General features: G+C 39.4%; 1 protein-coding gene across 1 annotated transcript in view; it reads right to left on the bottom strand.

Moving 5' to 3' along the window:
- LOC111864337 (CD63 antigen) overlaps window positions 1-22,222 on the bottom strand; it is a 24,646-nt gene extending 2,424 nt beyond the window's left edge. Inside the window, exons 1-4 of the mRNA XM_023851524.1 lie at window positions 21,978-22,222; window positions 8,079-8,267; window positions 5,372-5,542; window positions 2,410-2,637 (exon numbers count right to left, since the gene is read on the bottom strand). Coding sequence (XP_023707292.1) covers window positions 2,410-2,637; window positions 5,372-5,542; window positions 8,079-8,267; window positions 21,978-22,043 — 654 coding nt within the window. The 5' untranslated portion in view covers window positions 22,044-22,222. The remainder of the gene's footprint in view (window positions 1-2,409; window positions 2,638-5,371; window positions 5,543-8,078; window positions 8,268-21,977) is intronic.
- Between the last annotated feature and the right edge of the window lie 3,268 nt (window positions 22,223-25,490).

The raw sequence follows: 25,490 nt of genomic DNA, 5'->3' as shown, positions 1-25,490 counted from the left end.
ATCGCGACAAATGACTTCATGAGGTATTTGATGTAGCGAATTTTATTTCACATTCGCACTTACAATCACCCAAATTACAGATTTACGATTACTGCTATCTGCAGTATCACAATTAGTACACTCCAAATGCCACAATACCACTGACTGGTTGCTGGCTAACTCGGAACTAACTCGGAGGTAGCTCGAGGACTCACTCGGCGGTAGCTCCAGGACTGACTGACTGACTGACTGTGAATAGCCTTCGCTGCTCCTTATGTAGCCTTGATCGGACAATTGTCGTCTGGTGCCTTGTTGCTAGCCACGCTGTCCGGAGTTGTTGACTGCTGCCTAGCAACCGCGATATCCCTCGGTGACGTCACCGCGCGTTGCGCGTTGCATAGCTACCAGGATGCGGGGTGATTACTCACCTACTCGCTACGTTACCGCTACGTGCAGCTGGGAAGGTAGGGGTCAACATGTCACAATATGGTAAGAAAATATTACTACATTAGTTCATTTATTGGAGCCTTCTCAACTGCATGGCTATGCCAAAGCTCAGGCGGTTAGTCACTGGCTTCGCACCATTGCAGAATGGGTCTGATCTCAGGTCACGTCATTTGACATTTGTGTTGGACAAAATGGTACTGAGCAGGTTGCCTAAAACTACTTCAGTTTCCCCTGCCAATTACCATTCCATCGACTGCTTCACATTCATTAATCATCATATCACTGATAATATATTGTCTCAATACTGACAGTGTCGACAAATAACAGAAGGAAAGAAAAATTCTCAGTTGCACAGATAATATAGTGTTGAACAAGAGGATGTTTGAGAATTATAAATTGGGAAGATGTGATATGTAGTAATTAAAGATTATTTTATGGTATTTGTGGCATTTTCTATGTTCCTACTGGAATTGAGGACAACCATGAAAAACGTCAGTCATGATAGCCAGGTATCTGGGTTGAGAACCCCTGAATACAGATTACAAACACCATCCACTTGACTGAAGTACTGAAATTGATTTCGAATAAATACTGAATTGAAACAGATCAGGTTATGATTTAGGATAGGCAACTGTGGTGATACTGATGAATTTCCACGCTCCATAATAGGAAACTATCTGAAATGTTCAGGGAAGACTCAGAGGATTAGCTGTATTGTTTCCACTGTAATATTTCCTTTTCATATTGTTTGAAACTTCTGAATCATACTATCACGTGTAGTCGCTAAGTTCTTAGGTATTCTTTTTTATTCTAGTTTTGCTCCAGTAAAATGTATTATTTTAGAAAATATTATATACAGTAAACTCCCAGCTATCCAGTATTGAAGCACCTACAATTCTCATCCAACCAGCAAAAATTCTGTAGAAAAATTTACCCTTTTTAAAAGGTTATTCAAAAATAAATCTGCAATGCATGTTCAAGGGGTTGGCAAAATAAAGAAAACAAAAATACTGAACACATTTGTTTATTAATATAGTATTGGACCACAATTTGCCTCTATACAACCACAATCCTTGGAATGGACTCGTACAAGTTTTGAATAGTCTCTGGCAGAATTTTATACCATTCTTCTTTGTAAAACATATTCAAGTTAAGAAAGCAGTCTTCTGGGATGTGGCACCGTGTAGATGTGGTGTTAACCAACGTTTCGGAGGAACATATCGCCTTCATCTTCAGGGTAGAAGGAAAAGTAAGAAATCCACATGCGAAGAGACTGTGAGAACCAGTACAACCAGACCCTGAAGATGGAGGCGATATGTTCCTCCGAAACATCGGTTAACACCACATCTACATGGTGCCACATCCCAGAAGACTGCTTTCTTCATAGTCACCGCCATGAAAACATCAAATCTTACATATTCAAGTTACTTTAGAGATGTTAGAGGTGGGAATCTATTCCTCACTCTAGTCTCCAAAACTGACTAGAGTGGTTCATGGTCAAACCTGGTGATTGTGCTGGCCAGGGAGATGTCAAATTTTGCCTTCATTTCTTCAAATCATGACTGAACAGTTTCAGCTATGTGAATGGGGTCAATGTCATCTTGGAAAACATCATCGTTTGGAAATAATGTCTGGATCATGGGATGCACCTGATTACCCAGCCTGCCCATGCACTACCTTACAGTAATTCGGCCATGAAGGGTAATAATGGGACAAACAGAATACAGTACCCTGATATTGCTGCCCAGACCAAATGAATGACCACTTGCAATTCTATAAGTATCATATATACAGTGGGACTTGAATATACAAGTACGTTCAGGACAGCGACATAAGTAAACAAGGGCATACCAACTTCCTCAGTAATCAAGAAGTTTAACACTATATTTATTCACATTTGGGCTCCAAATAGCAGGGAAATATCTTGATCAGATGAATAAATATCTCCATCTCAAGAACACCCTACAGAGCAAAATGGTTTACCTGAATAAAGGCAATTCCTATTCCAGCTCCCCCCAGCACTGCAGCATGATCCATCACAAATTCACCAAACATTTTCAAACAGCCTTCACGATGTAAATCCTTTGAATGTGTGTCACACACCTCCACACCAATTGCAGAATGAGATGGCGAGCAACATGACATTGGTAGAGACTCGTTGTGGAAGACATGTTCCCAGTCAGAGTAGTTATTATTCCCGCAGCACTCCAGCTGAAACAAATGTACGGACATTTAGTCAATTTGTCCCCTCCACCCTGGAGTGACCATGTTCATTCATTCATTCATTTCCTTTATTTTCCATATATCCATACAGGCAAAAATCCTAGGATGTGGAAATAGTCCATTTGATTATAGATGTATACATGTAATAGATTACATAAGTCACACAACTAAAATAACACACACCAGTTAACTAACATAGGTAATATAAAAAAAAAAAAAAAAAAAAACAAGAGCTTATTACAATTGTAACTAAACATAATTTAAAAAGTGCATTACTATAAAAACTTAAAATTAATATAATTTTCCCATAAATCAAAATACATTGATACAGGACTCGTCATATACATACATACACATCCTCCACTTTCCATAAACATCCATACAGGGAACAAACCCAGGATGTGGAATTAGTCATCAAAGACATACACAAAGTCACACAAGTCACACCGCGAAGATCACCCACATTAATTATCTAGCACATACAACAATACAAGGCAAAAAAAGTAAACAAACATAAGTCACAAGTAGCCACAATACAACTCTTCACATCACCCTTACCAACTATATTAAAATGTGGCGTTAAGCATTCAAATTTATGTGCCTTTGTAATTAAAATACTCATTTAATGTATAAAAAGAGTTAGCATGTAAAAATCTTTTTAGGGAACGTTCAAAGGATTTCTGGTTATTAGATAATTGTTTCAGCTCTTTAGGCAGATGATTGTAGATTTTTATACCAGAATAATATGGACCCTTTTGAACTTTAGTAAGAGAAGTACTCGGGGGAAATAGGTTAACATTTTGTCTGGTACCAATATTATGAACCTCCGTATTTCTTGTGAACAAATGCATGTTATTTGTAGTGTGTTGCATTAAGGAATATATGTATTGCGAACACAAAGGCAGAATTTTCATTTCCTTGAAAGAGTCTCTACATGAATCTCTTTTCTTTAATCCCATCATAATCCTTATAATTTTCTTTTGGATCATAAAAAGTTTCGTCATGTATGAAGAATTGCCCCAGAAGATAATTCCATATGTCATCACAGAATGTATATAAGCAAAATAAATCATTCTTAAGCTACTTAATGATATCATAGGCTTAACTGATCTCATGAGAAAGCAAGACGAACTCAATTTTGTAACCAGGTAATCAATATGATACTTCCAACACAGCCTATTATCAATATTTAGGCCTAAAAATTTAATACACTCTAAGTTAGTTGGTAAATTTTGATCAATATTATTATGCATATTATGATCCTCATAGTTCATTAAAGTGAAATGGAGAGTGTGGGTTTTATGAATATTTAATTTTAGCAGATTGGTTCTGAACCATGTATTAATATTGTAAAATATTCTGGTCATGGCTGATTTGTAGTCAGCGTATTCCGGATTAGTCACAATTATACTTGTATCATCTGCATATAAGAATATGTTTGTTCCATTAATTGAAACCTTAGTTATGTCATTTATATACAAGAGGAAAATAAGTGGGCCAAGAATTGAACCTTGGGGTACGCCAAATTTTACTTCTGCCCAACTAGACGAGCTATTAATAGAACTGTTAGGGACAAGGGTTACTCTTTGATATCTTCCATTCAGGTAAGATTTAATTAAGGCACCAAATTTGCCAGTTATTCCATAAAACTCTAATTTTTTGATAAGTATATCATGATTGATGCAATCAAAGGCTTTGTGTAAGTCGCAAAATATTCCTCCAACAAACTGTCTATTATTCATTGCTTTTAGTATTTCCTCTATTAATTTGAAAGATGCTTTCTCTGTAGATGAATTAGGTCTAAAACCATATTGATTATTGTCCAATATAAGATTATTGTCTATATGTTCATACAATTTGTTATAGATAACCCTTTCAAGAACCTTAGAAAAGGCTGACAATAATGAAATAGGCCTATAGTTGGCTGGTTCATATTTATTACCACTTTTGAAAATTGGCTTAACGACAGCAAATTTCATTCTGTCTGGAAACGTTCCCTGGGCAAGGGACTGGTTACAAATGTAAGTTAGTGGCGAAGTTATATATGGCATATTTGCTTTTAAAATTCTAGTGGAAATTTCATCATAACCATGTGAATACTTGGTTTTCAAAGATTTGATTATCTTTCTAATCTCAGCAGTTGAGACATACTGCCATTTGATAGATTTAAAGGTAGACGTGTATTTATTGCCCAGATGTTTAGGACTAAATTTTAGGTTTCTGCATTTAACATTTACTAATTTAACATTCGCTTCCTTGCTCACTCAACAACTCACTCATTCACTCTATCCCCCGCTCAACAATTCTCTCCCACATTCGTTTAGTCACACACCCTCCCTCCCCAGTTCTCCCTATGCTTACTTAATCCACTGATACATTCACTCTTTCCATCGCTCATCCACAGACTCTCATCCTTTCACCACTTTCTCTTTCATTTTCCCATTCCTTAATTCATTCACTCCATCACTCATTTATGCATTGCCCTTTGCACATTTATATGCTCTCTTGGAGCTTTCTCTGTTTATTTTCCACTCATTCATTTCTTCACTCTTATTATAGTCGCATGTTCTCTTGCTAATTCACTTACTCTGTACATGTAATCACTCATTCGTTAATTCATTCTTTTGCTCACTCAAGTATTCCTTCAGTTTCTGTTTTACTCATTCCCTCCTTCACTCTTATTGTGTGTCTAAGAGTCAACACCACATTTTAATCAACTTACTGTAGTCTGTAGTACAAACCAAGCCTCATGCGTCTCATTATCTTTACTGTAGTTGTACATGCTTTCATTCAGCTTGCTCTTAAGAAAATCACGTGCACTGTTTCTGAGCACATAACCAGCAATTCCCCCAGACAGTTCCAAGATGAAAACCACCAGCAACATAATGGAGAACTGTGGAAAAACCACACACTTATGTTAATACCATGGTTTGAGAAGAAGTACGATAATTAAAATATCTGTAGCTTTCATATTCAATGTGAGAAGGAGAGTGATAATTTATGTGGTACAGAGGATGTTTTGACAAGATTATACAATAACTCGACTAGTCAAGAAAACTGATATTCTTTTGGAAATCCAGACCATATCCTGACTCCACAACTCTATAAGAAGCATTTTCAAATTACCTGTGGTTGCATTCCTGCATGACCTGAATTATAAACCAGGATTCATCACTCTTTCGATACTGGCATGAAGTGTAACCAGTAAGTATGTCGATATTTTATGCAGCAACTAGAAATACTACTGAAATTGTGCATGATGAACCATGTGGCTTATGAGTCAACATAACTGTGTTGAACAGTTACTGAGATTCAGTTTCTTTTGTGGTAGTACTCTTTTTATTGGCACAATGTTTTGGTTGGTCGGTCAGTCAGTCAGTTGGTTGTCGGAAAACATGACAAATGAAATTTGCTGAGATGTTTCTGTATGACTGTTAGAAGAATCAGACCTTATGGAAAAAACAGTGACTCAAAATGAGACTTGATCTTCTAGTAAAACTCAGAAACAAAATTCCAAAATTTCTGATGGAAAAGGCCACTCTCTGAGGCAGAAGTAGTGTTGATGTCAAAATCAAAGGTAAAATCGACGCGGGTCTCCCTTTTCATAACAAAGGAATTATCTGCTACAAATTTGTTCCTCCAAAACCGTCAACCAGGCAATGTCTTTAAATTTTTTAACACTCCATGGCAATGGATTTCTTGAAAACAATCAATTATGGCATAGTAACTTGATTTTTATCATGACAAAACCCCTTAGCACATAGCACTTCTGAGTAATGTGATTTTAGGCCAAGAAACAAATTTTAATGTTTTCCTCCATGACCTAACTTCATACAACTTTTTCATATTCCCAAAATTAATTATCTCTTTGAAGGGGTTTTATCTTTAATCACTTTACCCCAACATGACAAGGGCATTGGAATTTGTCTACAAAGTAAGAAGAGGAATACTTTGAATGAGGTCATACTCACTAAGGTCATTAGTAATTCTCTTTGCGGCACTAGGCTACAAGCTGGAAGGTCACGGGATTGAATCCTGATGAGGTGGATTTCTTTCAATTTACCTAAGCCTTCCAGCCGTGCTATGACCCTGGGGTTCACTCTGTCTCTAATAGAAATGAGTACCAGCAATATTCTTGGACTGTTCTTGGGGGTAAAGGGCAGCCGGTGACAACCTTACCACTATCTATGAGCCAACTGTCTAGAAAACGCAGGAACCTCAACATCTCACAAGCCTATGGGCCTCCACGGCCTGTTACAGGGATACCTTTACTTTTACTTTTTTTTTAACTTTACAGTTTAGTCCAGTTATTTCGTTTTCAGATATTGTATTGTGGCAAATCTCCCTTGAAAGTTAATTTGTGTATGGTCCATAATGGAACAGCTATCAGCCCACAGAAGCTCTGCATTCTATAAATCACATTTGACTAATGTGTCCATGAAGACCAAGCACAAACACTATATGTGCTAGGTAAGGAAGAGATTTTTGGGTTAGCTGTGGGGCATGTGAAAACAATGCCTGCACATCTGATTGTTTCCTGATTACAATCAATACAAGTATTTAAATCTAACATGTAGCAATTCCTATGCATGTTTGTCTATGTACTGACTAAGAAAGAAATGAAATGAACTATGGTAAAATGCAAAAGAATTCGTTATATGTAGGCCTGCTAAAGAAGGGATACTGATTTTTAACCCCTTTAATGTAAGATATAACGAAAGGAAACAGATATTTTGAAAATGTGGCACAGTTCGAATACTTGGGAACGATGATAACAAATCAAAACCTGATTCAGGAGGATATTAAGAGGAGATTGAACTCGGGTAATGCTTGCTACCATTCAGTCCAGAACCTTCTGTCGTCTCGTCTGGCGTCCAAAAACGAGGGATGAAGTGACAGGAGGTCGGAGAAAACTGCATAATGAGGGGCTTCATAACTTGTATACTTCTCCAAGTACAATTAGAATGAACAAGTCAAGGAGGATGAGGTGGGCACGGCATGTAGCATGAATGGGGGAGATGAGGAATGCATATAGGATATTGGTGGGAAAGCCTGAAGGAAGGAGATCACTGGTAAGACCAAGGCATAGGTGGGTGATCAATATTAAAATGGATCTTAGAGAGATAGGATGGGATGGTATGGATTGGATTGATATGGTTCAGGATACGGACCAGTGGAGGGCTCTTGTGAATACAGTAATGAACCTTCAGGTTCCATAAAATGCTGGGAAATTCTTGAGTAGCTGCAGATTTGGCTTCTCCTCAAGAAGGGCTCAGCTCCATAAGTAAGTAAGTAAGTAAGTTAACATACCAACAGATAGTAAAATATGGAACTTCTGTATTTTGATCTTTAAATGGAGAACCTCATGGTATAGGTTTAAGGCACTGAAATGCATTAACAAAACACCTTTATGAGTCACAAACACTTACAGTCAAAATCATACAGTGGTTTTCTTTTACAGCTCCACAGCACCCAAAGAACGAAACAATGAGCACAATAGCACCAACTGCAATGAGTAAAGCCGGTGCTGAGAAGAATTTGTCATCCAGAATGAAGCTGTAGGTGAGATAAACACCCTGAATTACTGCTCCCACAATGAGGATTGCAATACCTGTGACCTGAAACAGAATTATGATGAATTACAAGAGACATAAATTAAACAATATCATAATTAGTACTCATCTAATATTGTTAAAATGCTTAAATCACAAGTTAAAGGTTTCATTCAGGAATTTTTTTACTTATGGTTTATTAATGAATCAACTGGCAGCTCAGGCTATACTTCCAAAAAGTAGGGCCATTAGTGAATAATGACTTGGAAACTATGTAGAAGGAAGAAGTTATGGCCCAGTCTGAGGTACTAGCTTGGTATTTATCCAGAGGAACTTAACTATGAAAAACCTCTGTTAGGACAATCAGTGCCCCAATTGAGATTTGAACCAGTCACCTTCTGAATATGGGTCAGAGGCATTACTGTTCGAACCAATTTGTTTGGTAACATTCAGGGTGAAAAGTGCATATAAAATTGTGATAGGAGAACCTCAAAAGAAGAAAATATACACGCCTAAGTCTACATGGGAAGAAAATATTAAAATTAATTTTACAGCTCTGATGTGAACTTCTTGCAATTTGATGGTTTATGCAAAAAGACTTCTTCTGTCACCTTTAAAAAATTCTGGCTGTCCATTGTGGTTTTCCGCATGTCATGTAAATTCAGCAAAACTAACGCTGATGTTTACAGTCCCTCCCACCACCACCACCACCACCACCACAAAGCAGCTAACAGAATACATAATGTGGTGCTCTAATCTGCCCACTCATTCACCTGGTTCATCTCAAAAACTACTCAGTGGATTGCAACAATATCTGATTTGGGGATAAACTGACTATTGATGGTCAAACTGAATTGTGGTTTATATTAATTTCTAACCCCTATTTGAAATAAGCTTAGAACACACTTTTGTTAATTTTCTCAAAAATGGCTTAAGGAATCACATGAAGAAATACAGATCTTGAGAACATTCAATTTTTATTCCAAACACTTTTTCACATAGTGAATACTACTTAATGAAATACAAGAACAGATAATGACAGTTGTGCAGTGTGAACTCCGAAGTACAATTAGATTCATATCTTCAGTAAATGCCGAATTCCAATTAATTGTTCATTTTCAGGGTTCATGTCAGACCCCAGCTATGTACAGTGGTAATAATTTTATGCATCTCTCACGTCATTACTACTGATTGCATGAAACTGTAAAGTATGATAAGAGATCTGAAATTATCACAACTAGAAAGTATGATGTTTGGGTGGCTTCTCATGTCTTGATATTCATATGAAATTTCATAAAAATTGGTCTACTGGTTCTGAAGTTGAAATCTGGGGCTGACATGAACTGACGCATGCATACAGCAACATGACCTCATGAATTTTCCTTCCTTAAGGAAAGAAAGTGGAAGAAAAGGATATAAAAACAATGTAGAAGTTCTATGGGGCTCATAGTACTTAGCGACATCTTGTTTGTATTTCAGAGAATCATAAATTTAAAACCATGAACACAGGTGGAAAAATAAATCAAGTGAAGAACGATATGGTTTCAGGGATAATACATCAACAATTTATTTTTCATAGGTAACTGAAAAAATTAAATTTTGGCAAAGACATATATTTTGTTTGAATGACATTGAACAGGAATTTGATAACATAAAAACAGCCAAGAAAGTTGGAAGGAAAAGAAAACATTTTCAAAGGACTAATGGAGAGAATAAGGTGAAAACAGACAGCATGGTTACAGATGGCAAAATCTGAGTGGTTTCAGAATTTTAGAAGAGTAGACAGGGAAGTATTTTAATCCATATAATGTGCAACATGATATTGGATATGGTAATATGAAAAACAACAGAAAGGTAAGATGGTGAAAAAGGCTGGCAAACGCTCTGGTATTTACAGACATTGTTTGTGGGGAAGGGAACAAGGGAACAAAAAAAAAAAAGAGAGAGAGAGAGACTCATAGGGTTTTAAGAATGTGTAAAGATTCTGGATTAAATGCCAGTTTGGATAAATGTACTGTCAGATTTCTGGATGACTATGGATGGTGTTTCGATTGGAGAATGGATTTATCGATCACTTATACTTTCATGATCAGAGCTACAAGCAATTATAGCACTATCACTGATCTACACACTTTACAAATCATTAGAGCACATGCTAAGTCTTCTCAGTCTGCTTTCACTAGCTGTTGCTTGCTAACAGCTCTCAACAATGGAGATGCTTCAGCTTCACGCGCTGAGGGCCTACCTTCACAGCCTCCCATATAGAACTCAACTGAACTCATTGCTTCAATTGTCCTGGTTATAACCTCTCAGCACAAACCACATTATATTTGGCAAAGAATACAAATCATGAAGCTCTCCGTTATGCGACTTTCTCTAACCTCCTATTATTTCATCCTTCTTCAATCCAAATACAGCACCCTGTTCTTGCCCTTCCTTTAACATGAGCGCCCAAATTTCACCCCCATACAAAACCACAGGCAAATTATAGTTTTGTATATTTTAATCTGTTATGCTTGGACAGGAGACTAAAAGACAAAAGGTTCTGGACTGAATGGTGCACGCATTACCTGAATTAAATCTGTGCTTATCTCATGAATCAAATTTGATCTGCTACTGTCATTTCCAAACATCTGAATTTAGTCAAATACATAATGAACACATTATTGTAAAATACCTGCCTCCTGACTGAATCATCAACTTTAACTCTATGAACAGCTGATGTACCGCCTCACTGTATTCTCATTTTTTGCCTGGTATCTGACAAATTGAACAAATCTGACCAGTACTTCATCTGTTATGTTGAAACTCACCCTGATAATCTCTAATAGTTTCATCGACATATGGACTTAACCTTGAGAGAAAGATATTGGATAAAATTTTGTATGATGGTAACAGTGATATGCTTCATTAATTACTACAGTCACTTTCATTACCCTTCATGTAAATTGCTACAGTAATAGACTACTTCCACTGATCTGACAATTCTTGCTTATTCCAAATCGAATTAATTGGTTTATGGACCTCAGACTATAATGTTTCATCTCCTGCTTGATTCAGTTCTGCCTGAATTTCATCACTGTCTGGCAAATTATACTTTTTCAAATTTGAAATAGCAATTTCAACCTCAAAAGGACTAGGATCAGGTACTAACGGCTCAGCTGTATGTAATTCTGTCTGCCTAATATCACTGACCCTATGCACAATCAATACCTGAGAAAAGTTCTCCCACCTGTTCAAAACGTTGTGGGAATCTGCAAACAGATCACAGTTCTCATCATTTAACAAAGTTAGTTCCAGGTTGTTAACCCTTCTTAAATTTATAGATCTCCAATCCAATCCGATTGGATTGGATAATTGGATTGGTCATGTTTTACGCAGAAACTGCCTTCTAAAAGAAGCTATCGAAGGAAAGATAGATGGGCGGATAGAAGTGACAAGAAGACGAGGAAGAAGACGTAAGAAGATGCTGGATGACCTTGGGGAGAGAAGAGGATACTGTCATTTGAAGGAGAAAGCTCTAGATCGCATTAAGTGGAGGAATTGTTTTGAAAGAGATTGTGGACCTGTCGTCTTGACAGATTACTGATGATGATGATGATGATAGATCTCCAATGTTCTTGCTTTCACTGTGCGTTGCAAGCTCATTAATTTTGTCTTTCAGATATTCCCTCTCTTTATTCCTAAAATTCCTGTTGGCGTCATGTCTTATATTGTTCAGATTACCCCCATTTATTTCACTTGGCTCCTGTAACCACTGCAATTTGCCCTGTTTCCTCTTATCAAATGATTTTGAGCATCTCTTGTCAAACCATTATTTATAATGCTTCAGTTCGTAATGGCCTCCACTCTCTTTGGATGAATTTTTTTTATTCTTTCTAACAGTTTGCCAGGCTCTGCTAGTATCCATATCATCATCTGAGTTTTCCAAAGCTGCAAATCTGTTTGACATTCTACTTTGATAGTGTCCTCTACTTTCTACCTTGTGTAATTTCTTGAGATTGAATTGCTCTGTATCAAGATTTTGCGTTGCTCGTTTATTTACTGCCAGCCTCTCCCTAACTTTTGCCACCACACGACAGTGATGGGTATTACAGACCACTCTCATGAAAGACCAGACATCAAGCACACTTGAATTCTGTCTATCAAAATGTGGTTCATCTAACTGTATGTCATCCCAAAAGATAATACTCTTTATAGTCTCTGCTTCGGGATCCTCAAATCCAACAAATTTTATCTTCGGTTTTGGTATTAAGGACTGTCATCTCAGACAGAGGAAAAAAAAATTGTTCTTCTTCATTGTCTCGAATTCTTCTTTGGGCTGTTTAGCAACTAAACTTCTCCATGGAGAAACTTGGTTATGAGTCACATCAGAACCGTGAGAAGTTAAGATTCACTGGCGACACTGAGGCCCACGACAGCCCAAACAAATTTAAGTTAAATCACTGTCTCATTTGTATTCGGTCTTAAATGACAGAATGGCTGAACTATTTTGTGCGGCGAGCATAGTAAGGTAAAAGGTAAAGCTATCCCTGTAACAGCCAGTGAGGGCCCATGGGGTTGTGAGACGTCAAAGGTCCCACATTTTCTACACAATCGGCTCATAGATGGCAGTGAGGTTGTCAGCCTAAAACATCTGTACCCCTTTACCCCCCCATGACGATTCCTCGTACTCATTTCTGTTAGAGGCTGAGTCGACCACAGGGCCATGGTGCGGCTGGAAGGATTAGGTCACCTGAAAAATGCAGTGACTCCATCGGGATTAGCATGGTGAGACTTCAAATTCAGGAGACAAAAAGAAACTAAAAATTTCAAAAGGCATCCTAATTGCGCCTGCTTAAAATAATGCATCAATTCTAGTCATGATACCAAAAAATTTCCATGACCGCAGTTAATTTCCATTTTACTGAGTACCCACATAAAGGAAAAGCGCCCCTGTACATAAGGATCGTGTCATGCAGGCTTATATGGGGGGTAAACGTACAGTTCCAAGCATTCGGCATCTGATGCTTAAGCTTCATGCTCCTGGCATATTTTCCGGGGAAAAGGACTCTGGTACCCGTCATAGTTAGTAGTGTGAGCCCCAGTTATGGTTTGCACGGGAGTGTAAAGAGAAAGATTTCTACCCCTACCAGGAATTGAACCCGGCTGCTCATACTATAGTGACTTTACTGCACTATCCTGGCTCGCTTCCAAAAATATTTCATTCCCTAATAGAAGTGGCGTCCATTCTAAATTCACAAACATATAAAACCGTTAAGACCCAGCACTGAACGACCTTACTGTTTTCTCGCGTCACAAGTTCGAACGACAGCCTTGTAGGTTTTGTTGACGACGGAAAGGTCCCTGGCCCTGAGATACAAAGTTTAATGAAAATTAGTTAATTAGTGTCTGTTAATAACAGAACCACAAGTAGCAGACGACAAGTTTTCTTTTTCATCTGTGTTCTCTGGTAATTTACGTATATTAAGTGAGATACTTGTAAATGACGATAAGCCAACTTTTCGTCAGTCACATGACAGGTATTTTCAATGGCTGTTTATTCAACTGCGATATTATAAGGTCATGCCATGCGCTTGCGTACTCTGTTTTTGTGAGTCATATAATTATCATGTGCTTCTCTACTGATAAAACTATCTGGCAACACGTAGATTACCACACTTTGCGCCCTGGCCGGAACTGCTCTCAAGGATTTTTCCTATGCCAGCCTTCCACCGAAGGCCTATATGCTACCTGCACACCAGTTTTCGCTGTATCTTCTGTTGGAAGCCTGGATTTATACACCCACTCCTCTGCACGACTTCACGGCTAAGTGCTTAATTAAGCACCGACACGAATTTACTTTTTACCTTTTGTTGGACGAACTTTTCCACTTCTCTCCACCCAACGCTGTCAGTAGCTCAAACTATACAGCATCGAATGGTAGGATTAGTGAATAAAGAATTGTAAAGGGCCTGGAAGGAAGAAATCGTGCCCCAATTGGTCTGGAAGGGCTAAGGAAGACCGCAAAACACCTTAGTCACGATAGCCGGACTCCATGCCATAATTTGAACCCGGGACCTTCAGAATACGGAGCAGCAATGATGTCCACTTTATGGCGTAGTTCATGGAGACTAATCCAAGTACAAATCTGAGATGCCGCAGAACTTCGTAGGAAGAAAAACTGTGAGGCAGTACATCCTGCAGGTTCAATACCGTTATTCAGACTTCCCAATTAAAGGTGAAGTTGTCCTTATCTTGACCTCAGCACTAAAGAGATGCGAATGGTCAGCTTCACGCACCTACCGCTTTACCCCCGGGGAAAGAAACCCTTGCACATATTGGACAGGAGGCTGGCTGGGTCCCAGAGCCTATCTGGACGCTGTGGAGTACAGAAAAAATCTCTTGCTCCTGCTGGGAATTGAACCCTGGCCGTCCAACCCGTAGCCCGTTGCTATATCGACTGAGATATCCTGGCTCTTATTTACAACTCCCACGTCCACTATATTAAGCCAGTTTCATCCACTTCCGATCCTTCAATTTTTCCTTCAAGCGCCATCACACATATCTCTATATTCCGTCGTTCAAGAGTCAGGCTCGGAAGAGACTTCCCAGCCAGAATTGTGACGCTTTTAAGTTTTTCCCTCTCCAATGAATATTTAACAAATTACATTCCAGACACGCACAAATACACTTGTAGGTCTTTATGTACAAGTGTTCGTCGTTTTTGTTCGCTTTTAATCAAAATGAAATGTCTTGACTAGTTGTGGTAAAACTTCCCGATATGAAATTCTATAAATATCCCTTAAGCGGTTCTTGAGTTGTCAAACACTGAGAGAGACGGACAGACGAACGAACTGAGGGAATTTAATAAGGGTTGATCAGAGTTGCGAGTGCGCCTGAAAGCAGACAAACGGCTATCGTATCGAGTTAAATACCATACACAGTAATCCAAAACAAGTAACCAGCTCTGTTTTCCTTTAAATCGTGTCTGTCAGTAGTCCCCTACTTTCATGCTCGATTGTAGATTCATGGTAGACGCGTACAATGCACCAGCAGATGTGTAGCTTTTGACCGGCTGAAGAATGCTCCGAGAAGTGACAACGCATGTACTTTGGAAATTATGGTAACTTTTGTTAGCAGATAGGACTGGTGTTAAGAGTCATCACAGCATCTTCTGTACATTTCTACATGAGGGAAATCTGTTTTCTGATATAAACTGAAAGTGACAAGACCTGCAAGTATTCGCAAAGAAACTGTTATAATAGAATAAGGGAATAAAACGTATTTACGCTGTTTTCTTCTGGAGAGGCGTAGCTGGTAGCAGAGTACGGACAGCCTATGATAAAAACTGCAGTATATTTTAAGCTGGATGCCAAACAGTAGCCTTCAAAAGCGACCGGGATACGTAAATCATTTTTCTGCGCCCGAAAGCCTGTTCCTTGATGACAGTTATTCAATGTTCACTGTTTGACAGCCGAGTGTTGGCGATTCGCATGGGTGAAAACTGAAGCCTGGTGCACGCAAATATGGCACTTTCGGTGGTGAACTTCGCAACACCCGGCCGTTTCAGCGTCAAAGGCTATTCGCGCCCGAATACGACTAATATACAAATATCTTTAACTGTTAAGGTCTAAAGATTAATGAAACAGACGTAACTGACAGACTGTAAAGGGGTCTCACTGACATAATCCAGTTAAACGCCAATGCGATTCAGATAAAACCATAAGAGTTAATAGCGTTAACAAACCCAAAGCCCTTTATAGGCCTGCAAATGAGTTCTTAAAACACTGAGAATTAAAATCACAACATTAAAGAGGCACAGAATTAGATAGGACAGTACGTATGTCGGATTGTAAAAGAGTCTGGCAGAGACACTCGTCTTAAGACTGTAAAATGATGAGAATAAAATGACAACCCTTAGAGCGTTAACAATAACTCAGGCTGTCAACGGGCCTACTAAATGAGGCCCTACCGCCAAAATGACAATACCAAAAATAAAATGGTATACAGATGGATAGAAAATTATGTATGTGAGACTGTAAAGTGGCCTGACAAACGGAATCTTGGTGTATTTTTCAGAACCAGAAAGTTAGACTGAGAGCAGCAGTAACTCAGGCCTATGGACCTGTAAATGACATCCTAAACCAATATGCCTACAATGACATACGTCTGGTAATCTTAAATTGACTGGGCAACCCCTATACCACTGAGGAAAGCCACAGAGTTAGATACACGCTACGGCGACCATCTCCAAGAACATCGCGCAAAGTGCCCTGAAGTCGAAATGTATGACGGTTTCCTTCATAATGTGAATTTTACAAAGTTTGATTTTTAGATTTAATTTAAAGCAGGGGTTATATTGACGCTGGAACGAAGCGAACCAAAATAAAATTCAAAACAAAATCGCCCCTGGATCCTGTGGCGTAGATTCACAAAATCAAATTCCGTTGTCTTCGACTGACTAGACTCCGAGGTTAAGGACGCGGACCGAAAGAAAGCACCGCCTCATTACGCGCGTGTGTTAAGAAAGATTAACCGTACTTAAGGCCTCAACACTACAACTTCATACATACTGATTTTGTCCCCAGTGACATTCCTGTTTTAGTTTCTAGTTCGGGAGGAAAACAGCCAAGAATATTTACTGTTTATAAAGTCTGGGTAATTCTTTCTACACTCGCGTCTACGAAGTCTGGGTAATTCTTTCTATACTCGCGTCTTCTGGCAATAACTGGTGGCTGTAGCATTCGTTCATTTACCTCCTTACGAAAAATTTTCATCGATATCCTTTGCCACGATCGCTGTAGCGAAGACAGAACCTCCACATAACTAAAAATGTTCACCTGTATTCAGTTTTACTTTACAAACAAGTAAGTATCGACCAATCGAATAATACAGATTACAAGATTAAATGATATCATAAAAATGAAATTTAATTATACTGATATACAAAATCCGACCTCTAGAATACCCGATGTCATTGTTTTTATTAAAACATGAAAATGATTATTTTAAGGTACTGTGCGAAAACATAAATATCACAAAAATTGACACAGAAGCGCTAGTACTAGACGCCAGTAAATACGTTGAACTGGAAGTAAATGCAGAGAACAGTAAGTACTTATACTTATGTAAAACCGCCAGCATGTAGGTCATATTCATAATATTGTGACGAGTTATCTTACGTCCATCACCGCGACAACCGCTACAATCGGAACGGACACTTCCACGACAACGAATACGTGGAAATTGTGGAGTTCCCGCAGCGACAAATGGTAGCAACGAATTATCGTTATATATAAATCTCGGATATGAGCTGCTGGTTACAGAAATGTCAATTTTATGGGTAATTTTTTGTCTTTTTTGGCATTTTTAGGTTTAAGGTCATTTTTTCATTTTGGGGGAAATTTTTTGTAAATTTGGGGGCTTTTAACGGTATTTCTTGTCATTTTTGTCCATTTTAGTGAATTTTTCTTCATATGTTTTCTGAAATGTGAATAATATGGGAGCGAAGTGTTATTTCTTTTCTCCTTTAGGTAATTTTCCTGGATTTTTTCGGTCATTTTATAGGTCATTTTTAAAATACTTTCAGTCATCAAAATCCGGGCCCTGCATATTACATTTTTGGGTCATATTTTAGGTCATTTTTCTGGATTTTTTCGGTCATTTTACAGGTAATTTTTTAAATATTTTCAGGTTATCAAAATAATAATATAATAAATAATAAATACCTGGTCATGAGCCCCAGATGGGGCTCGACACCAAGACTTACTGACTGACTGACCGTCAATCGCTCGTATTAGAGGATTGAATACTGAGACAGAAGCCAAGTGATACTACAACTGATAATAACTGTAAAGAGAGTAAGAGTGAGTTTCCAATAAAGATTCGCTAAATCCGTGACCCACGTGGAGTTATTTGTCGCGTGACATACCCAACACGTGACAATACAGACATTCAATAAGTCTTCGAAAATGTGGCAAAATTCCTAGACATGGCAAGCTCAACAAATAAAACTTTGATTCACGAAGAAATTAAGCGGGGAATGTTTGCTACCGTTCAGTTAAAAATCATTTGCCTTCCCGTCTGTGTAAAATCGTATAATTAAAACAAGCTTATGCAAAACTACATATAATTCTATCTCGTGTCTTTTATGTGTGTGAAACTTTGTCTCTCACATAACGGGGAACAACACAGACTGTGAGGGTGTTTAAGAACGTGGTGCTGTCGAAAATATTTGAACTTAATGCCGAGGGCACACCGATGAAACTGACGCACGCAATTTCCGAGAATTGTTATCAGCCTGAATTGAACACATGTTAGTGAATGGATCAGGGCAAATTCAGGACATGGCGACGCAACTCGCGGAAACTGAGGAACTCAATTTCCAGGCAACAGAGCACGTCAGTCTTCTCAAACTTGCGTTTCCGCGTGGTTTCCCAGTATCAGCTGTTCTTTAATGCGCTTCAGTGATTCATTTGTTTGTTAAAGTGGCACGAAAGGTTGATGAAGCTGCTAATTTTGTTTTTGTGCAGTTCACTAAGCATGACAAACACCACCGAGACTTTGCTAGCCGGGACAAATTAGATTTGGCTTGCGAAAGAATTTCGCATGAGACGAAGGAGTCTGGATCCAGGTTAAGTTCTTTCGAAACAATATAAGCACTTAAGTTTAAATCGTCACAGAAGAATGGATGCACTCAGTGTTTTCTTTTCGTATATTGTATTTAAGCGTAGTTGGTTGAGGAGCTATGCTACAAGCCGGAAGGTCGCGGGTTCAAGTCCCGATGAGGTCGTGGAACTTTTTCAATTCGCCTAATCCTTCCAGCCGCACTATGGCTCTGGGGTTCACTCAGCCTCTAACAGAAATGAGTACTAGGACTTAATTAAAAAAATTTCCTGGGGAGTAAAGCGCGGCCGGCGCGTAAGGCTGACCTTACCACCATCTTTGAGCTGACTGTCTAGATAATGTGGGACCCTCAACGTATCATAACCCTATGGGCCTTCACGGCCTGTTACAGGGATAGCTTTACTTTTTTTACTTTATACTGTATTTAAGCACTCTATTGCATTAATATATCGTTTATTTCACATATATTTCCGTCTTAAATACACCTTATTATATAGTCATCCTTCTTCCACATTACATAACATGATACGGCCATCATCAGGTGTCTTATATCTTGCTAAAATTTTTGCACTGTAAGACCAAGGCGTAGGTGGACAATATTAAAATGGACCTTAGAGAGATAGGATAGGATGGTATCGATTGGATCGATCTGGCTCAGGATCGGGACCAGTGGAGGGCTTGTGAGGAATTGAGACATCTTTCCCCTTTAATTCCTTGACTTACGATCCATGATTGCATAGCGTTTGCTCTACTAGTCGTTGCGTGTTATTTGCCGGGCAGTAACGACGTTATCCCGGAAACTGGATAACCTTCATTGAAAAGGGAACGTCTTGTGTACAAAACACGGTGAGACCGACTGTGAAACGACTTGTTCAACGTTTTGTGTTATAGTTACGTCGTTGTGTAATAGTGACGTCGCAAGAATACGCCTCGACGTCTTATTTCACGACAGGGCTCTTGTTAACACGGTAATGAACCTTCAGGTTCCATAAAATGCTGGGAAATTCTCGAGTAGCTGCAGAATTGGCGGCTCCTCAAGAAGGTCTCAGCTCCATTAGTAAGTAAGTATGTATGTCAAAATTTCGTATCGCGTGTGAACGCGAAATTTCCTGATTAAAATCAATTGAGCTTAATCAAAACATATTAATTAACATCGCTATATTTTCCTTATGGTCGTCCTCCTCTCTTCTCATGCCGTCTAAACCGGTCTCAACTATCACCATATTATGACAGGATCAGTATTATTATCTTCCATTAAGTGCATGAAATTAAAAAATACAATCATGCATTACGTCGGACGAACATACACACTTAAGATGATGCGAGCAACTAATCAAGCATAAGTTTCCTCAGTGTGCGCCTGCTAAGCTGGAAACCAGTTGCATGCTTGAAATCGGCGATATTTCTCAGAAATTTCGGTTGCCTTGCGGTTGCCAGTTTCCTTGGTGTGCCCAATCCCTAAGAAGAAATAAGTGGCAGGAGGCTCGAGTGAACTGCATAATGATAAGTTTCATAATTTGTACGCTTTGAAAATATTTGATTAATCAAATCAAAGAGGATATGCAATTCGCGGGGCATGTGCCACGCATAAGAGAGATGAGAAATACATACACAATTTTGAAAGGCAACCCCGAAGGGAAGAAACTATTTTGGAGATCTAAGTGTGGATGGGCCGGTCACAGTAGCCGAGCGGTCTAAGGCATGTACTGCCTTCGCTCGCTTGGAAACCGAGATCGTGGGTTCGAATCCCACTCAGGGCATGGATGTTTAGTTTGTGTGTGCGTTTATTTGTGTGTGTGTGTGTGTGTGTACAGGTAGAGGCCTTGCGACGAGCTGATCACCCGCCCAAGGAGTCCTACCGAATGTGTAAGATCTAGAAAAACCGAAGTGAACGGAGTTCATGGAGGTAGGCCTAGGCCCACTGGGGCTGTAGTGTCAAGGAAAAAAAAAAGTGTTGGTGGAGCAATAAAATTTAAAATTGACCTTGAATAAGTAGCATGGAAGAGTAATGAACTATCGGGTTCATTACAATACGGGGAAACTGTCGACTACCAAGTATTGGCTCCTGAAGAACTGTGTTATAAAGACTTAATTTTGGTTGGAAACGCTTAGTCATTGCTGTTTTGGGCAGTGCGAATTAATTATAAAATGATTGTCTAAATTCACTGTTGTAAACATATCGTATAAAACATTTGCTTCCTGTTTCTAAAAGTTCCTATGCGCCTTAAGACATTTCCTGAGATAGAACGGCGTAGTCCTACAGAACTTCGTTATTTAAGTAGGTCTTCTAGCAAACTTGCGTCGAGTTAGCTCACTTTGTTTAGCACTTGGGCTACAGGCTGGACGACCGAGAAACTGGGTTTCGATTCCTGTCAGGGGCAAGAGACTTTTTTCCATAGCGTTCAGGCCGGTCCTGGCGCCCACCCAGCCTATGCAATGCATACTGGGTCTGTTTACCCTGTGGGTAAAGCAGCCGGGGCGTGAAGCTAGTCACTCACCTCCAACTAGTGCCGAAGAATTGTGGGGCTTCCTCCACTACCCCATACGTCTTCAGACCGTAGTGCTTAATTAATTAAGTACGGGGATAGCTTTACCTAACTTTTACCTTATATAAATTTATTGTTATAATAAGATACAACGGTAAATTCAAGGGAAAGAGGGGGGGGGGTAAGAACTGCATGTAAACTTTTAGTAGCAGAACTTCTTGAACTGGCTCAGGATAACATCTAATGGTGATGCTGGATCTTCGGGTTCTGTTACCAGATTCAGACTTGGTTAGTTTTCCATTGCTATACTTTAAAAAAATTATGGAACGTACAGTATATTAACCACACATACTGCACTATGATTTTTGGATTAGGCCTAGAAAGTATTAAAAACTGTCTTCCTGGACACTATTGGATAAATGGTCAGTGCACACACATATCAAGGATAATCTCGAAAATTAGATTTCCACTAAACATACAAAGTCCAACATTGCTAATAACCCTAACAGCTAATTATTCAGCGGCTTTAAAACGCATGGCGAAAGTGATAATATAAAAACTAAAAGTCTAGGCTTTTGACATTAACTTGACCGCTACACGTGGATTATTACGTGTATGCCCACAATACTGCATCAGAATTACAGTCTGGGACGAATCATAGAATCATATTATTCACACTCACCACAAATATGAGGTTGAAAATAAACAGAAGATACTTTACACATGCTGAAACTCCACTTAAATTCATAGTGTAACGTATATAACCACAATAAAATTCCTCTAAATACCGCAGAGTAACCTAGACACTTCGCACACAGCAAAACCTTCCCTCCCTGCCGGAACCACCGATTACTAACGTAGCACGAATATTCGCGAAAAGCAAGATGGACGGAACAGCTATAATCGTTGTAACGGACTGACCGACGTGTCTCTCTCTCTCACACACACACACACAGCAACTGCGTCACGAGCGATCACGAGGTGCGCGAGCCACGCGTAGACTGCCTCGTGGCGAGAAGGCGAGAAAAGTGACTCAGACTGCGACGACAGGAATATTTCTCATTGATCCTAAATGTCTGTAACCAGCAGACAGTATTTCTACAGAGCACATTTATTGTTCTCTTTAGGGTGTAACGTAAAAAGGTAAAGGTGTTCCTGTGCTTAACCAATTAAGCACACTACGCCATGAAAGAATATGGGGTAGTGCATCCACATTTTCTTGACCTCGGCACTAATTGGAGGTGAGTGGCCAGCTTCTCGCCCCGGCCGCTTTACCCCGCGGGGAAAGAGCCCTCGGTGCCCATAGGATATGTTGGGTGGACCCCAGAGCCGGTCTGGACGATGTGGAGAAGAGAAAATCCTTGACCCTACCGGGATTCGAACTGCGACCCCCCGGTCGTCCATCCCATAGCCAGTAGCTATAGCGACTTCGCTATTCCACCCATTCCCACAACATTATATGTAAATCTGTAATAGTCGTATACGGGAGGGACACGGTTGGAATCTCGGATGACCTACCGGCTATTTTGATAAAGGATTTTCATGGTTACCATCAGTCTGTTCAGGAAACACCGAGGTAATTCCGTGGGCCCCGACAAGGAGGGTATCTTAGCTGTCCTCGGATAAAAAAAAATCAAAATCGAGAAAGAGGAGGAAACATTCCAAATATTAATGATAACAACTGAAAATAGTTTTAAAAAATATATTGTTCTACGCTGAATACCTTAGGACGAATAGTACAAATAATCGTAAATTCTTTGCTTGCTACCTGCTTCATTCTGGTTTCTTGTTTGGCTAATTTTTCGACACTGAAGTTGGAGATGACATGTTCCTCTGAAACATCTGTTAATGTTCAGCCGACTGCATGGCGTTGTATCCCAGAAGATATAACTCTTCGGTCTTATGTGTGTCAACGTAGGTTCATAAGCAAATTTTCTGATTGCTTTTCCGTGTAAAACTGCCCTTCCCCTTCCGTCATAAAATCATGACGGCGCCCGTCAGAGTTACTTTACGACAGGTGGTATACCGCCAATCATTTCGTCTTGGCGACAAGCCGATTGAGACTCACGACCAAAGACTTGTTTTGGCGACTGAACCCTTGCAGCCATAGGCTTTATGTACATATAACATCCTCTTTGACGAGAGGATGGGTTTTTCTCTTACGAGCAAGCATCGCTTTTGTCAAGCTTTCGTAACTCAGAATTTCTTTACGATTGACGGTTTACCGCCATTCAGTTCGTCATGGCACCAAGCCCCTTTAGGATCACAACCATAGTCCATATGTAACATCCTCTCTGATAAGAGGATGGGTTTATCTTTAATGACTAGGCTTCGCCTTTGTCAACTTTACGTATTGCACATGTAACATGTTATTGAAAATTCTTTCTTGTGCACTACATACAAGTCCTCTGACAATCCCGGTTTTGCAAAGCAGATCATGTCTCTCTTACTTACGTGGTCTGACAATAAAGTTCGTGAACTCGCCAGCGTGTGATTTCCTTGCTCAGTAAGGTTTGATGACGTTGGTATATCAGTATTTCACATCTGTGTTGTTGTTGTTGAACTATGGCAATCTGTTTCTGAGTGGCGTCTGTTAATGTTTGAGTGTGTTTTGATGTGCCGTCGCGAGAATGTCGGAACGAAAATTAAATTTCTTATTAAACTTGGCAAAAGCGGAAACGAAATCTGTGAGATGTTAGTGCAAGTTTACGGGGATAATGCTATGAAGAAGACAGCAGTTTACAAGTGACTGATACATTTTTTCTGAGGGAAAAGTAAGTGTCACTAACGAAGAGAGATCAAAAGGCCAGCAACGAGCAAAACTGAAGAAAGCATTGCAAAAGTTCGTCAAATTGTGCCTGAACATCGTCGGATGACTGTCAGGGGCATAGCAGAGCAAGCGAACAGAGACAGAGAAACAGCTAAGAAAATCTTAACTGAAGATCTTGACATGAGGAAGGAGTGTGCAAAAATGGTCCCAAAGGAGATCCCCGAAGAACACTGTCTGTGAGGGAGTTTTCAGCTTGTAAATAATTAACTGTGCTGGAACGCCCTCCCTATTTTCCGGATCTAGCCCCCAATGATTTTTTGTTCCCGAAGATAAAGGAAATACTGAAAGGAAGGCATTTTGATGACACTGATGGCATCAGGAATAATACGACAGCAGCTCTGAAGGCCATTCCACAAAACCAGTTCCAAAATTGTTTTGAAGGGTAGACTTAGCGCTGGCGTTGGTACATAGCTTCCCAAGGGCAATACTGTTAACGCGACCACAGTGATATTCAGCAATGACGTATGCAGCATTTTTACCTGATGAGTTCGCGAACTTTATTGTCAGACCACTTATGCTACAATGGCAGCTTAGTCACTTGAACGGTTGTAAACTTGACCCCCGCCAAGTTTAAGCCTCTTATATTTTGTACGTAACTCTCACAAATTGTCCTGCATACATCTCGTCATGGACCGTACAGAAAACGCAGTGATTACTCTGCAAGTGCTTCCGGCATACTTACAGGATTATATTGTATTCCACAATCATATAAATAACATAACAACAGGGACGAAGGCACCGCCATGAAATCGATTATAGGTAGAAGTAAAATTACTATAGGAATTTACAAATGCTGTGCTACTAATTTATGAACTCATACCGTTGCTTTCCAAGGAGGGTGAGCATACCATAGCGATAACAGATGGTCTTGTAGGCACTGGGTATGTCGTGGGGTTATTTGTCTGTTATCGCGAAAAGTTTCTCTGTTATTAAACATACACAAAACGTTCGGAATTCCAAGATATTTTGAAAATTTCGTAGGCGAACTGGCTCAAGATGCTGTCAAATGGTGGGCTTTAATATTTATGATGCTGAAACTTCGAATTACTTATTATGGAATTGCATTAGCATTAGACTTCCTAAAAATTAGGAAGTTTCAAAAGAGAAAACGGGCTGCAGCGTGGTTTGTTTCATGGATAAAACGATGGTATTTAGTTCTAAAAGTTTCCTTGAATGTCTGAACTGAAACAATTACATAAATTTGGCGTGCAAGTTTTTGATATTCTATTGCAATAATTCGTTTGTCAGCCCAGCAACCTTTAACTTTCGCGCTGCTGGGTGAATCATGTTCACATGTTCGCTCTCCGGTTTTATGTTTAAATATATCCTGCAATGTACTTGCGCAATAAGAAGCAGATCGAATGT

Source organism: Cryptotermes secundus, unplaced genomic scaffold (genome assembly GCF_002891405.2).
Source record: "Cryptotermes secundus unplaced genomic scaffold, Csec_1.0 scaffold216, whole genome shotgun sequence".
NCBI lineage: Eukaryota > Metazoa > Arthropoda > Insecta > Blattodea > Kalotermitidae > Cryptotermes > Cryptotermes secundus.
Note: the sequence above shows the minus strand (reverse complement) of the source record. Positions and strands in the feature narration are given on the sequence as shown.